Below are 15,711 nucleotides of genomic sequence, written 5' to 3'. Positions count from 1 at the left end.
GAATGAGGCTTCCTGACTTCAAACTATACTACAAGGCCATAGTGATCAAGACAGCATGGTACTGGCACAAAAACAGAAAGGAAGATCAATGGAATAGAATAGAGAACTCAGAAGTAAGCCCAAACACATATGGGCACCTTATCTTTGACAAAGGAGGCACGAGTATACAATGGAAAAAAGACAGCCTCTTCAATAAGTGGTGCTGGGAAAATTGGACAGCAACATGGAAAAGAATGAAATTAGAACACTTCCTAACACCATACACAAAAATCAACTCCAAATGGATTAAAGACCTACATGTAAGGCCAGACACTATAAAACTCCTAGAGGAAAACATAGGCAGAACACTCTATGACATACATCAAAGCAACATCCTTTTGGACCCACCTCCTAGAATCATGGAAATAAAATCAAGAATAAACAAATGGGACCTCAGGAAACTTAAAAGCTTTTGCACAGCGAAAGAAACCATAAACAAGACTAAAAGGCAACCCTCAGAATGGGAAAAAATAATTGCCTATGAAACAACGGACAAAGGATTAACCTCCAAAATATACAAGCAGCTCATGCAGCTTAATAGCAAAAAAGCAAATAACCCAATCCACAAATGGGCAGAAGACCTAAATAGACATTTCTCCAAAGAAGACATACAGATGGCCAACAAACACATGAAAAGATGCTCCACATCACTCATCATCAGAGAAATGCAAGTCAAAGCCACAATGAGGTATCACCTCACACCAATCAGAATGGCCATCATCACAAAGTCTGGAAACCACAAATGTTGGAGAGGGTGTGGAGAAAAGGGAACTCTCCTGCACTGTTGGTGGGACTGTAAGTTGGTACAGCCACTATGGAAAACAGTTTGGAGGTTCCTTAAAAAACTACAAATAGAACTACCATTTGATCCAGTAATCCCACTCCTGGGCATATACCCAAAGAAAACCATAATCCCAAAAGAAACTTGTACCATAATGTTTATTGCAGCACTATTTACAATAGCCAGGACATGGGAGCAACCGAAATGCCCATCAACAAATGAATGGATACAGAAGATGTGGCATATATACACAATGGAATATTACTCAGCTATAAAAAGGGATGAGATGGAGCTATATGTAATGAGGTGGATAGAACTACAATCTGTCAGACAGAGTGAAGTAAGTCAGAAAGAGAAGGACAAATATTGTATGCTAACTCACATATACGGAATCTAAAAATGGTACTGATGAACTCAGTGACAAGAACAAGGACGCAGATACAGAGAATGGACTGGAGAACTCGAGGTATGGGAAGGGGCGGGAGGGTGAAGGGGAAACTGAGAAGAAGCGGGAGAGTAGCACAGACATATATATACTACCAGCTGTAAAATAGATAGTCAGTGGGAAGTTGTTGTATAACAAAGGGAGTCCAACTCGAGGATGGAAGATGCCTTAGAGGACTGGGGCGGGGAGGGTGGGGGGGACTTGAGGTGGGGGGAGTCAAGGAAGGGAGGGAATACGGGGATATGTGTATAAAAACAGATGATTGAACTTGGTGTACCCCCAAAAAAATAAAAAAATAAATAAATAAATGTCTACAAATAACAGATGTTGGTGAGGATATGGAGAAAAGGGATCCCTCGTACACGGTTGGTGGAATGTAATTTGGTGCAACCACTATGGAAAACAGTGTAGAGTTCTCAATAAACTGAAAATAGAGCTGCCATATGATCCAGCCAAAAAAAAAAAAAAGAAGTCTTTGGTGATTTTTGGAAGAAAGCAGCTTCAGAGGTATAGTAAGGGTCAACACTGGGTTGCAGAAAGCTGAGAAGTGGATAGGAAGTGAGAAAGAGAAGGCAGCAAATATAGATTGTTCTTTGAGAAAATTTTGCAGTGTAAGGGAGGAGAAAGAGGAGATGGTTTGCTGAAGAGGAGGCCGGGTTTAGGGATTTTTTTTTAAGGATAGAAAAGACTTAAGAATACTTTTCAGTTGCTAATAAGAATCCATTCATTTACTCATGTAATATTTATTGAGTGCCTACTATGTGTCACTAGACTTAATGAGCAAACTGTAAAGAAATAGTCATGGTATGGGCCCTTGGGCAAATTATAGAAATGCGTGAAGGCATTTTTGGCTACAGGATGTTATTGACATTTAGTACTCAGGGGCCAGAGATGTTCTAAATCCTGCAATAAGAGGGACAATCCTGAAAAATGAAGAGTTGTCCTGGACAAAATTAGAAAAAGAGAGATTGAAGACATGAGAGTGACCACTCAGCAATATTCCACCCTGTCGATAACTCCTTCCTTCTTGAAACACTTTTTTCTCTTTAATGACCTCACTCTCTCCTGGTTTTCCTCCAAAATCACTGGACATTCCTCATCTCCTATGGTCCCAGATCACTGGCTCTACTTTTTCTGCCTGAAGTTTTCTAGGTCTCTGAAAAACACCTATGTCTTTTTTTCTCTGTTCTTTTTCCATCTAGTCCCATGGCTTTAAATACTATTTATCTCTCTAGTCTTGACCGCTCCTGTGAGCTTCAGATTCATATAACCAACCATTTACTTGACATCGCCCACTTGTTTAATAGGCAACTCAAACCTAACATGTCCAAAACAGAACTCTTGTCTTCCCCAAACCTCTTTCTCATTGATCTTCCTCATCTCAGGAGATGGCAACAACATTCACGCAATTGCACAAGCTAAAAACTTAAATCATTCCTTATTTCTCTTTCCTTTATACCTCCTATGCAACTCATCAGCAAGTCTTACTGGCTCTACTTTCAAAATATATTCTAAATCCATCTAATTGTCATTACCACCACAACTATTATCATCTTTCAAACCACCATCATCTCTCACCTGGACCATTATGATTCTCTCTTGATTCATCTCCCACCTTCCACTCTTGCTCTCTTGCAAACTTTACACAGTGTCCAGAGAAATCCTTTTAAAATGTATATCAGGTCACATCACTTCTTTGCTCAGAACCTCCAAAGGCTTCCTATTGCACTTAGAACAAAATCCAAACTCTATCTTGGTCTATGAGGCCCTATATGATCTGACCCCTACCTACTTTTTCAGTTTCGTCAAATACCACATTTTCTTCCTTGTTCATTATGTTCTAGCCACCATGGCCTTCTTTTTGTTTCTTCACTATGTTATTTCCTGATCCTTGCTGTTCATTCCAGTGGGTTGCTCTTCCCTCAGATAATTATAATTTAACATCCCATTTCTTTCCTGCTTAATTGCATGAGTTAGTGCCTCCAGAACTACATTACATCATAGTGGTAAATAATGGTATTATTTCTTATTTCTCCCTTTCGTTAGAATGTTTCTAATGTTTCCTCATCCAGCCTGATACTGACTTTTGGGTTGTGTGTTAGGGAACTGTTCATCTGTTCTGATTTTATTAAGAGTTCTAAGCAAGAATGGATGATGAATTTGATTAAATGCCTTTTTAACATTTGTGGAGATCATGTGATATTTTTACTTTTGTCTATTCGTAAATTCAATTTCTTAATATTGAAACATCTTTGCAAAAATTCACTTATTCATTTACTCAGCAAATATTTATTGAGTACCTATGATGTGCTGGGTACTGTTCTAAGCACTGAGATACCATAGTAATAAACAAAACACAAATATCACTGTACTCACAGAGCATACTTTCTAGTGGGAAAGCGAAATGAACAAAATAAATGCATAAATTTTATTGTACATTGGAAGGTGATTAACGCTGTGAAGGGGAAAAAAGCAAGGGGAAGTGATAGGGAGTACTAGTGTAGGTAGTGGCTGCAATTTTAAATAGTGTGGTCAGGAAAGAACTCCCTAAGAAGGCAATATTTATGCAAAGACTTGAAGGCATCTCACCTCATCAGGAAGTGAGGCTAGGATGTTGGAAAGGTTATCTGAGTGGATATTTAAATGACTAATATTTAAGATAGCAGTTAATGTTAGAAATATCAATAGAGAACAAAGAACTGTTCTTGGAGAAGTTGAGCAAGGTCTGACCCAAGAATTGGTAAATGATTGCAAGGTGGGTAATTGGTGGTATAGTGTGAAAGACATGAGATTATTTTAAAAACCTGGAAGAAAGGGGGAATGCCCAGCCACATAAGGGGATTGGGAGGGGAAAAAAACAGGCACAAATTGAGAAGACTATAAGGGAATCAGTGTCATCAAGAGAAATCCAGATTTCAGTTAAACTAAGAAAAATTGCAGAGAGTATTGAAAGAGGCTTATGAGATAAGGAATGCTGTACTATGTGTTCCAGAGACCTAATGGAAGGGTTTCATGAGTTGGTAAGGGGTAGGAAGTGGAAACAAAATAGAAAATATGAAGACCAGATGGTAATTATTAGGTGATAAGGAAGGACTTGGAAATCTGAGCCTTCTTGTTTTTTTAGTGATGAATAGAGATAAAAGTATAACGAATTTAGTTCTGGTGGTCTCAAGACAGATAATGGTGGTGAGGCTGTGTTTGGGGATGAGTGTGGGTACCAATAGAAGTATGAAGGTCCTGTAGATAAGTGTTCTTACTCCAGAATGAGCTGACTCATTACTCTTGACTCCTAATGGGAGGAGAGAAGTCCTGCTCCATGATCTTTTGAAACAGACGTGGCCATATAGTACTGGAATGTTTCACAATGCTAACTTTATAGAAAATGTATCCATTAATTTTAAAATATATCTATTGGTTTTGTATCCCAGTTTTGGAGAACACATAACTCTATATTTTTATTCTCCGGAGGTAGTTATACAATTTCAAAATAGGGGATCCATCACCTTTAATTGTTTTCATTTTCCTATAGATTATCATTGCTCCTGAGAGTTTTTATAAAATACTATGGCTGCAATAGAAAAAAATATCTCACATGTGTTTCCATAGTTAAACAACGGGAAATTAAATCACTGAAGCAATTCAGAATGAGTCCTACCCAAACCTTTTCTGTTAATCAAAATTTCCTAATGTTGTTATGTTTCCAATGGGAACTCATATAGTCTTAACTTCTTTGCTAAGAATCAAATATATTGGAGGTGGTTTCTGTGTTTCTGTCAAATAAATATATTTTTACAATATCTAGAACCTGTAAAGTAAGATTATCTTCAAAGCGTCAGGCCAAATTTTTCTGTATGTCTTAAGCTTCACTAAAATTTCAGTAGATAGTATAGACTGGTCAAGTTACATATATTAGGTATGTATCACTTATTCTTTTGTTCTGGCATTCAGGAAGCAAGAGTTCAGGAGGAAGCCTAAAATGGTTGATCTCCAATGAACATTTGCTATTTGGCCTTCTCATTTCAAGTTTCAAACAACATAGAATATGATCAAAGACACATATCAGAGGACCTGGGGAGCCTGTATTAATCACTTACAGATTATAGGAATATAATGTCTTTAAGAACCATCTTGTCATATAAATCTAGCATAAGAATAAGACAATAAAGAGGAAATTTAAAACTCAAAATGACAATCACACATTAATGACCCCACCCCCAAAGGCTTTGGCATATTAAGCAAGCTCTGTTACAACACATGGAGGAGAATAAATGAATGACAACGAGAAACAATTTGTAAGCAATTTGACTGACATTTACCCATTTCCAGGAAAATCCCAAAGTGAATTCCTAAAGAGACTAAAGGAGTAGTTTCTACGACTTGCCCGAAGACAGGCTGAACATGGGAAGAAAGGATCTCACAAACTTTAAATTAGTGGACTCTTCTCCTGTTACTTTTTATTCACAAGGCCGGAAGGCAGAAGTGTAAATTGAAGTTAGTGTTGGGTATGGTGGTAGCCAGGCTTCGAGATGGCCCACAATGATTTTCACCTCCTGATGTTCTTCCCTTTGTGGGGTCCCCTCTCATGTCGAATGGGACTGATCTGTATAACCAATAGGATATTACAGAAATGAAAGTGTATAATTTCTGAGGCTACATTTTTTAAAAAGGCATGGCTTCTCTCTCGCACTTTTGGATCATTCACTCTGGGGGGAACACAGCTGTTGTGTCGTAAGGACACTCGGGGCCCTAAGTCCTATGGAGAAGTCCATGTGGTGAAGAACTGATGTTGCAGGAAGGGGGACCCCTTTCAGGGCCCTAGAGTGGGCTCTTGTCTAACACTTGGAATTGAATTGCCTGAGGAGACACACATGCTGACAAAGTAAGAAAGTTTATTGGGAAGGGGCACCAGGCGGAAAGCAGCAGGGCAAGGGAGCCCAGGAGAACTGCTCTGCCATGTGACTTGCAGTCTCAGGTTTTATGGGAATGGGGTTAGTTTCCGAGTTGTCTCTGGCCAATTATTCTGACTCAGGGTCCTTTCTGGTGGCACATTGCTCAGCCAAGACAGATTACAGAGAGAAGAATTCTCGGAGGTTGGTAGGACATATGGACTGGAGTTTTCGCTCTCCTTTTGACCTTTCCTGAATTCTTGCAGTTGGTAGCTTGTTAGTTTCAGGTTCCTTACCAGGACCACCTGCTGTAAGATAACTCATGCAAGTGGTTACTATGTGCCTGGCCAGGGTAGGCTGTTTCATTCAGTGGTTCCCCTAACACTGAGCCCTCTTGCCAACAGACATATGAATGAGCCATCTTGGATGCAGATTCTCTAGCCCCAGTTAAAGCCTTCAGAAGTCTGCAGCTTAGCCCTTGACCACAGCCTCATGATAGACCCTAACTAAGCCAGAACTACTTAGCTAAGCCACGTCCAAATTCCTAACCTATGGAAAATGTGTAAGATAATAAATGTTTATTGTTGTTTTGAGCCATAAATTAATGGGGGAGGAGGTGTAATTAGTTTTGGTTATACAACAGTAGATAACTAATAAACAGTAACTCACATGTGGCAGAACCAGAATTCAAGACCAAGTTTGACTCCAAAGTTTGATCTCCCAAAAGGTTGAAAGTTTCCCAATGAAATTTTTAGCAGTTTTCCTTAGTTTACCTATTAAAATAATTTTTCTTTGAAATGAATTCAATTTGCATCCTACGTAAAGAGAGGAACATCAATCCCTTTGGTCAGTGACATACTGTATTTACTAATACTGGACAAGTTAGGTCTTGGGTACAATCAGTTCAAAGTCAATAATAACCATGTCTATTTTCCAGGTATTCATTAAAAATATTTCTGAAGAAGTCTGACTCGTTTAAGGAGGAGTTTTCTGTTGACTCTTCATTGAATCTTCTATTTTATGAGATATTAATGTGTACCATTCCACTTAATTTGTTCCTTCTCCTGTCCCTCCTCTGAAACCTTTTTAGTACACAATTTTAATTTCCTCAAGAGGAAAAATTAATGAGTTGTTCCTGAATTACCCTTAACTAGAGTTGCAGACAATTTTAAGAACCACTTTGAAGTTCTACCCAAAAGCTGTATCTAAATTTCTCTTAAGTCATAATTTGTTTCCTTACTCAAATGTCATTTCAGCCCTGGGGAAATAATCTTTTACCTTGAAAGATATAAACACTTCAAACTAAAGAAACAAATATTTGTATTTCTTAGTCCAGGTGAAATGAGTCATCCTGCAACTAAAGAACACCTCAATCTGACTATCAGATCTGAATGTTATTGTAGTAAAAATAGGTCTTTCTTGTCAAATAGACTGCTCATTTAATTTGAGGTAGAGCCCTTATAACTACTGCTTTGAGAAATGTTCTATTTCTCTCACTAAAAGCATCTCTAATTAAGATTGGAATTTTCAAAATATAAATTAGGAGGTAATTCTTTGCTTAATGGAAATATTAACCAAAGGATATATTTAGATAAGACCTCTAGAGCGCTATTTATGTTTGTTTAGATACAGATTTAATAAAGTAAAATATAACTCACAGACGTATTTATTCACATACTTTATATCACAAAACACTATTGCCTATTTAAAGCTTCTTATAAGGAATTCTAGTTTTTCCCACTACTTGTTTGATATATATTTCCTTCATAACCTGTTGCTTTTATCCTTGCTATTCTCGCTCTGAACTCACCAGATGTCCAATATTTCAAGTCTTCTAATTCACGTTAGCAGAGGCTTCATAATTTAGCTTAAAATTGGAAACTTGTTTATGGAAACTATATGCCGAGATAGAGACAGACAGACAGACAGACAGCCCAAGAGACAACATGAACTTCTATCAAACAGAGAATGAATTAAATTAGAGTTAGAGATGAGACTTTGTATTGTGATAAAATACACATAATATACAATTTACCATTATGACACTTAGTATGCTCACAATGTTGTGCGACCATCACCACTATCTAATTCCAGAACATTTTCATTAACCCAAAAGGAAATCCATATTCACTAAACAATCACACCTCTTTTCTCCCTCCCCAGCCCCTCTGGTAGCCACCAATCTGCTTTCATTCTCTATGAATTTGCCTGTTCTTGATATTTCAGATAACTAGAATCCTGCAATATGTGGCTTTTTGTGCCTGGCTTCTTTCATTTAGCTTAATGTTTTCAAGGGTCATTCATGTAATAGTACTTCATTCCATTTTATGGCTGAATAATATTCCATTGTAAGGATAGACCACATTTTGTTTATCCATTCATCACTTGATGAACCTTTGGGTTGTTTGTGCCTTTTGAATATTGTGGATAGTGCTGCTCTGAACAAAACTATTATGTACATATTTTTGTTTGAGTGCCTGCTTTTAACCCTTTGAGCACACACACACACACACACACTCAGGAGTTGAATTGCTGGGCCATGTGGTAATTGACAAGACAGTTTTAAGTGAAATCTCACTAAATCAATAAATAGTCCCATTTTTGTGTAGGGATCATATTGTTCCTTTTTTGTTCTGTTAACAACTTTTCTAGACTCCTATATTTCTCTAGGAAATGTGGTATGGGAGTTTATACCAGGAGACTACAACATGTCATCACCAATCCACACCCAACATGAGAACTAAACATTTTTTATACAAAGTACCCAGTGATAAAAAGGCAGTTGAAGGTCTCCAACTCTAGCAGGTGCATTAATATGCACCTTCAAGTAATGAAGGTACAGGCATGTAACCAAAGTGTTTCTATAATAGCTTTGGAGGCAGGTAGTTCTTAGTCAAATTAGACAGTTGCCTTGGATCACTCACTAAACTCTATATCTTGGTTTCTCCATCTGCAAAATGGGGGTAATAATCACTGCTTCTCAAGATTGTTACAAGGAAAGAGTGTAGTCTGGCACACAGTCGGCATTAAATAAGTATTGCTTCTCAAGATTGTTACAAGGAAAGAGTGTAGTCTGGCACACAGTCGGCATTAAATAAGTATTGCTTCTCATTCCCCCATATTTTACTGCACTCTTCAAATTAACTGTTCTTCAAGACAAGAGTATTTTTCTTTTCATTTTCTCTTTCAGGTTAAAATTAAGCTGCCAAATATGAACCCTTCTGAAATTAAAATCGACATTCAAGAAACGGTCCTTGACCTCCGTACTCCTAATAAGTGAGTAAAACTTAGAACTAGAATAATGAATCTTTAGTCAATATCCTTTATAAAAGTGTACGTAGTTATTTTTTATCACTCCTAAAGTCTGAAGAAAAGTGAAAAAGTCAATTAATCATTCAGATGTTTGATCTAGGTAGTATAAACATATATTTGTAAATACCTAGATTTTTTCCTACTTTGCACGCATACATTTTGAGTAGGTTGATACCACCAAAACATAGTCCTTGACATTCAGATACAGTGTGCTTATTTGTCAGGAAAATTAGCTAGAAGTGAAAATCTCTTAAATTGTAAGTCTTGCATGTGGTTTTTTGGTACCGTGATGGCATGAAAAAAGCAATCTTTCAACGTTTTGGATACTGTGGGGCTCTAAGGTTAAACTTGATTATATTCCTCTAAAAACCAACAAAAAGTCTTGTCATCAATTACTTAAAACAAAAATTCTAACAGCTAATTTATCACTAGATCCTCAGGTTGCATGAATACATTTAAAAAATAATGCAGAGGATAATGGAATAATTCAATTAAACATTTGACATTTTCAAAATAGTCTTGTTATTATACAAGTTCAAATCATGTTCCCCAAATACAATATATACGGTAAAATTCTGATAAAAATGTTTATCCTGAAACCTGGATAAATCAGCCCTGTCTCTCAAAACTAACTCTATAAGGAAGGAATCGATAGAACCTGGCATGTGCTAGATAAAATATCTAAATATCTCACCGTTTTGTTCACTTTTCATCTGGATGTACAGCAATGAGCATACTTTGGTTGACTGCAGTTGGTTCTTTGTAACTCATAGACATTTCAAACTGGGTGTGGGGAGCAGTCAGCTGCTAGCACATTCTCTTCCTTCCGTTATCAGTACCTATAATTCTCCTTTGTTGATTGTAGGGCTTCAAGAAAATAACAAAGTTAGATCTCTGGGTACAAAAGACTTCTATGTGTAAACAACCCAACGTACATGCATAGCTTAACCTTGATTTCTACAGTATATGCATTTAACCCCAAATGATCTACAGATGAATACGTATCAAATATTTTCTCATTACTTAATATAATTTCAAAAATGTATTCACTCAAAACATTGTCTCATGTTATAAAAATTACCTTCCTTATTCCTACCATTACTTCAAGGAGTACTGTAATTTTTTGCATTACATGTTATACATGCATTTACCCTTCCACCCAAACTTTGCAAGGAAAGCTGGTTAAATGAACAGTCAATCTTCCATGATATTTGTGCACTTATTAAAAGCACACACATATCTACACACCATGGAGTTAATTTCCGTTCCCCTAGCAGTTCTCAGTGTCTCCATCAATCTTTAGGCAGCTGCTCTGGCTATGCTGTCATTCCAGATATCTATCAGAGCCCACTAAATGAAAGACTCACACAGAGATATTTTTCCACATAGAATGTGGGCTGCACTAGGTCATTTGGATCACACAGTACTTATACGTTAAAAGCTCAGTGCATAAAAGTACTGTCTTTTAAGAAAAAAAATCATTAGCTAAGATAGAAGGCAGAAGATAGAATTAAAGTTTTTATCACTTTTCCTAAACACTTGAACGTTCTTTGGAGCCATGCTATTATCTGAAATTGTATTATTGGAAATGTGTCTTGTTTTTTAGCTTATTGATATTCACATCTACTTTCTTTAGTTTCTAGCTTTGACACATATAACACCATGCTTACTGGCTCCAAGAAAGATAAGAGCAGACATTCTGCTCATGTATCTATAAGGCAAAACAAGCGAATTTATTTTAACTGAGTTGACTAGTAAAATCAGTCTATTAATTATCAATTGCATGAAAATTATAAATAAAACCCAGATTTTTAGCATTAGAGATTCAAAAAGAAATAAAACATTTTGCTGAATTCTTCATTTTTTCAAATGTTATTTTGGCATGAAGATTCCCAACATGGAGTAGGTAGAAAGGAGGAAAGGGGAAATTGTATAATGTCTCAGAATCTCCTGACTTTATCTTCATGTGGGGTTTCATTAGTTTTTAAGATGAATTGTAAGAATATCTAAATGAATTCCTTGAATGTGATAATAAAAACACATTCTAAAGACAAATATGAGTGAATTTTGGTTGTTTGTTGTTTTAGATCATCTCACCTTTGCTGTGCTCCTTTGATTTAGATTCACAGTTGACTGATGTTCAAAGATGTAAATACCTAAAAAAAAGTTTTCTAAATGGAATAGAGAATTGCAGCTCAGTAGCTATTTTTGCACTTTCTTCGAAAATAGTTATGTCTCCAATAGGAAACCTTAAAAAGGCCATGTCCTTTTGTAGCCCAGATGTGTAAATCAAAGACTTTATTAACTACATAAAATAAAAAATGCATTATGTGACTATGCACAGAACAAGGTTGTCCTTTATTTAAATCTCTTGCAAGAAACATCAACTTGAATTCTCTAATATAAATGTAAGCATGTGAGTCTTTAAACTAGAATTTACTGTATAGGTAATTTTTTGGTTTTACTTTCATATATTATTGTTTGCATTTAAATAATTTCTAATGAAAATTAACACTGGATAAACATTTGATAATGACTAAACTGTAGCTTCTTAAAAGGCAAATATATTTTCAATGTAGAAGCAGAGGGGTTGGGTTTAAATGTTCATTCATATTTTATTATAGTATATAATCTATACTAGTTATTCACATATCATTTTGTGGTGACCTATTTGCTTTTCATTCATTTATTCATTCATCAACAAACATTTATGAAGTCTGCTAGACACTGGGGGGACACCAAGATAAAATACAGTCCTGTTCTTCAATGAGTTGTATATGGTTAAGTATTTGTAGAATTTTATACTGTTTAAAATATAAATCTCACTTCAGATATCAGACAGTAATTTTCTTTCTTCTAAGAGCCTAGATAAATTGCAGTTTCTACTCAAAATTTTAGTATGTGAAGCCATACTCCTAAGGACTAGACAAAAGTGCAGGGATAAATGGATCATTCCAATGGCCACTGTCTCTTTTGAATTTATTTCTCTCTGGATAGAGAAGTGCACATTATCATTGGAACTCCTTCTTCAGCTGTTTTATAGATGTCTTTTAGTGCAATGAAGCTACCACACTGAGCTTTGCTTTCTTTTAAAAGTGAATATATTATCATTTGTAGAATAAGGGATAAAGCAAATCTAACTCTAGTACAACCTATATTGTAAACAACTTTAAAAAGATGGACTCTGGTGGTCCAGTGGTTAGGACTCCACGCTTTCACTGCCATGGGCCCAGGTTCGATCCCTGGTCAGGGAACTAAGATCCCACAAGCTGCGTGGTGCAGCCAAAAAAAAAAAATGTATTCTAAATGGTTTTTGCACCCACTTTTTTTTGAGATGCCAAATATTACAGGGTATATTAAAATACATTGCGATTCTCACATATACGGAATCTAAAAATGGTACTGATGAACTCAGTGACAAGAACAAGGACGCAGATGCAGAGAATGGACTGGAGAACTCGAGGTTTGGGGGGGGCGGGAGGTGAAGGGGAAGCTGAGACAAAGCGAGAGAGTAGCACAGACATATATATAGTACCAACTGTTAAATAGATAGCCAGTGGGAAGTTGTTGTATAACAAAGGGAGTCCAACTGGAGGATGGAAGATGCCTTAGAGGACTGGGGCGGGGAGGGTGGGGGGGACTCGAGGGAGGGTGGGGGGGAGTTGAGGGAGGGAGGGAATATGGGGATATGTGTATAAAAACAGATGATTGAACTTGGTGTACCCCCCCCCCAAAAAAAAGAATAAGGTTACATGTGATAGGTTACTGATACTGCAGGAAGCACAAAATATTTTAATTTTATTGTATGTCATTTCATTAATATTGTGAATTTCCACTATTTCCTAAAATGTTCCTCAAACTTTTCAATCCTGTGTATATTGTGAAGAAAACTGAAAACATTGTTAATTCATTAAAAATCTGTTTTCAGATGAGACTAAACCTTAATGCATCTTGGCCAGAAAAATGTCTACATATAAAAATGTGTTAAAGGATAAAAAAATAAATTAATTAATTAATTAAAAATAAATAAATAAATAAATAAATAAATAAATAAAAGCTAGCAGCCAAAAAAAAAAAAAAAATACATTGCGATTTCATTACTTCAAGTGGAGAGAGTTGTCTCTCCTACCCCAAATATCTGGAATGGAACGAGAGTAACAGAAAATTTCTCCTTTAGGTTCCGGAGATGGGTGATAAATACTTTTAATGAGCCCAGTTTCCTGAACTTAGGTCTTTGCAAATGAGTAAAGAGGCAATTGATTTTCCAGGACTTTGTTTTCAAATACTAGTTCTTTGTACAAGTATTCAATAAGTACCCCCCAAAATTACCACATTCCTTTACTGATTTGCATCTTACACCTTCTAAAAGACCTTTTCTGTCCACTTTTTATAGAGATACTCAAGCCTTCTCTAACTGAGAATGTACGGTAACAAGTGTTTCATGTATTTAATTTTCTTCAGACACCAGCATGTACCGACACTTGCATAATTCAGATTCATACCGCTATGACAGAATTATGGATGTCTCATCCCAGCCATGCATCTAAAGCATACAGCTATCCAGCACCTGAGCCATAACCTGCAAACTGCACTCGGCAATCTCTCACAGGGAAATTTTTGTCAATGTATAGTAGAAAGAACCAGAAGCAAGCAGAGAAAAGCACTTTCATTGATCTGGTATTGAAATCATTCCAAGCCTGAGTTTCAATAACTACATCTGTAGTAGAGACTCAGCCTGAAGTTGTGTTAGCAGGATTATTAAGAACCATTCCAATTTTCAGGTTTCTATCAGGCAGCCACATTGCATCTACATATAAGTCTGACTGGCAACAGATCTAGCCAACCAACTTGAAGTTGCAGTGGTTCTATTTCAATGTCAATAAACATAGCCTGAGACTCTGTTTATATAATGCAAAATGAGGTCAATTTAGAAAAAAGAAAAAAAAAGAGGGGTGGTCAAAACCACTGCTTGGATTTTTAAGGCCAAAAAAATGGTATACTACTTGTGTTATTTAGGCCTAGTTTTGATCCAGGATTCATACTGTCTAAATGCTTTTTGGTTCCTACTATTGTGATGATATACGTTGCTTCCCATTGCCTTGATATCACTGATTCTACGTTTTTATTTTGCTTTGTTTTTTAGGAGGCTGTTGGTAAACTTTCCCCATCCTGTGGAATGCGACAGTGCCAAAGCTTTCTATATTTTTGAAACCGAGACTCTCGAGGTCACTGTGACTATGAAACGAGAGTTGGATTTTATTAATTTCTTCTGAAAAAGCATAAATAAGGAGGAAAAGTGATAAAAGACCGCTGATAAAAAATAAAAAATTTTTGAAAAAATTGATTAATGTTTTCTATCTTCTCTTTATTATTCTGACATATTTCAAGAAGGGCCTAAATTCAATTCTAGTGCTATTCTGATCATTTATAGTCATTTCTATTAATCTAGTAGGAAATACTGTTTTCTCATACAAATAAGCTATTCCATTTTTATAATGATAGCTGGATAAAATTTACAGGTTAACCAATTAGATTACTACATGGTCAATTAAATAACTGAAATATGACCTTGAAATGATTGGTCCCCTTATTTCAATAGTCTGCAAAATTTAAGCCAATTGATTATACCATGATACAATCCGTTGCATAGCAACTGGTCATTATTGTTACCAGAAAAGTTTATTTAGTTTCCTTTTGGTTGATTTAATCAAATGATTTCGAGTGTTCTCTGTTTAGGCTCTCACTATTGTTTAGGAATATACAAATAACAGAGGATTATAAATAGTTTGATATGCCATACTAACAACATGTTTTACTTGTATAAGAAATACTCTTGAGCACACAGTGTTATTCGGCTTCTTTGGTCCTGTTCTCAGTGTTTGGATCTATTTAAGTTAAAAATATTTTCCTTTCGTGCACTAATAATTATTAACAATGCCTTTTTGAGTACTGTGTTTATATTTAGTAATTGAATTTCTTGACATTTAAAAGGAATATAAAGAAAAGTGTGGTGCATTTACAAATCCTGTTCTCTCTCATTTCCTATATTTATTCATAATTGGACATACTTATTTTATGCATTTGTACCCTGCCTCTTCTGTGCTGTATTGCATAAGTTTATTTTAGAATTATTTATGAATAAATTGTATTTTAAAACTTGTTGACTTGGTCTCACACCTCATTGTAGAACTCTGGAGTTACCTGAGAGTAAATTTCGAAAAGAGATAAACAAAGGAAAGATGTGAACT

At 36.0% G+C, this 15,711-nt stretch overlaps 1 protein-coding gene across 1 annotated transcript in view; it reads left to right on the top strand.

Moving 5' to 3' along the window:
- Positions 1-14,736, top strand: part of DNAAF6 (dynein axonemal assembly factor 6) — a 37,600-nt gene extending 22,864 nt beyond the window's left edge. The window contains exons 5-6 of the mRNA XM_057719222.1: positions 9,342-9,427; positions 14,607-14,736. Coding sequence (XP_057575205.1) covers positions 9,342-9,427; positions 14,607-14,736 — 216 coding nt within the window. The remainder of the gene's footprint in view (positions 1-9,341; positions 9,428-14,606) is intronic.
- The last annotated feature ends 975 nt before the right edge of the window (positions 14,737-15,711 follow it).

The sequence above is a fragment of the Hippopotamus amphibius genome, chromosome X, assembly GCF_030028045.1.
Source record: "Hippopotamus amphibius kiboko isolate mHipAmp2 chromosome X, mHipAmp2.hap2, whole genome shotgun sequence".
In the NCBI taxonomy this organism is placed as follows: Eukaryota; Metazoa; Chordata; class Mammalia; order Artiodactyla; family Hippopotamidae; genus Hippopotamus; species Hippopotamus amphibius.
This window is presented reverse-complemented; position numbering and strand designations above follow the sequence as displayed.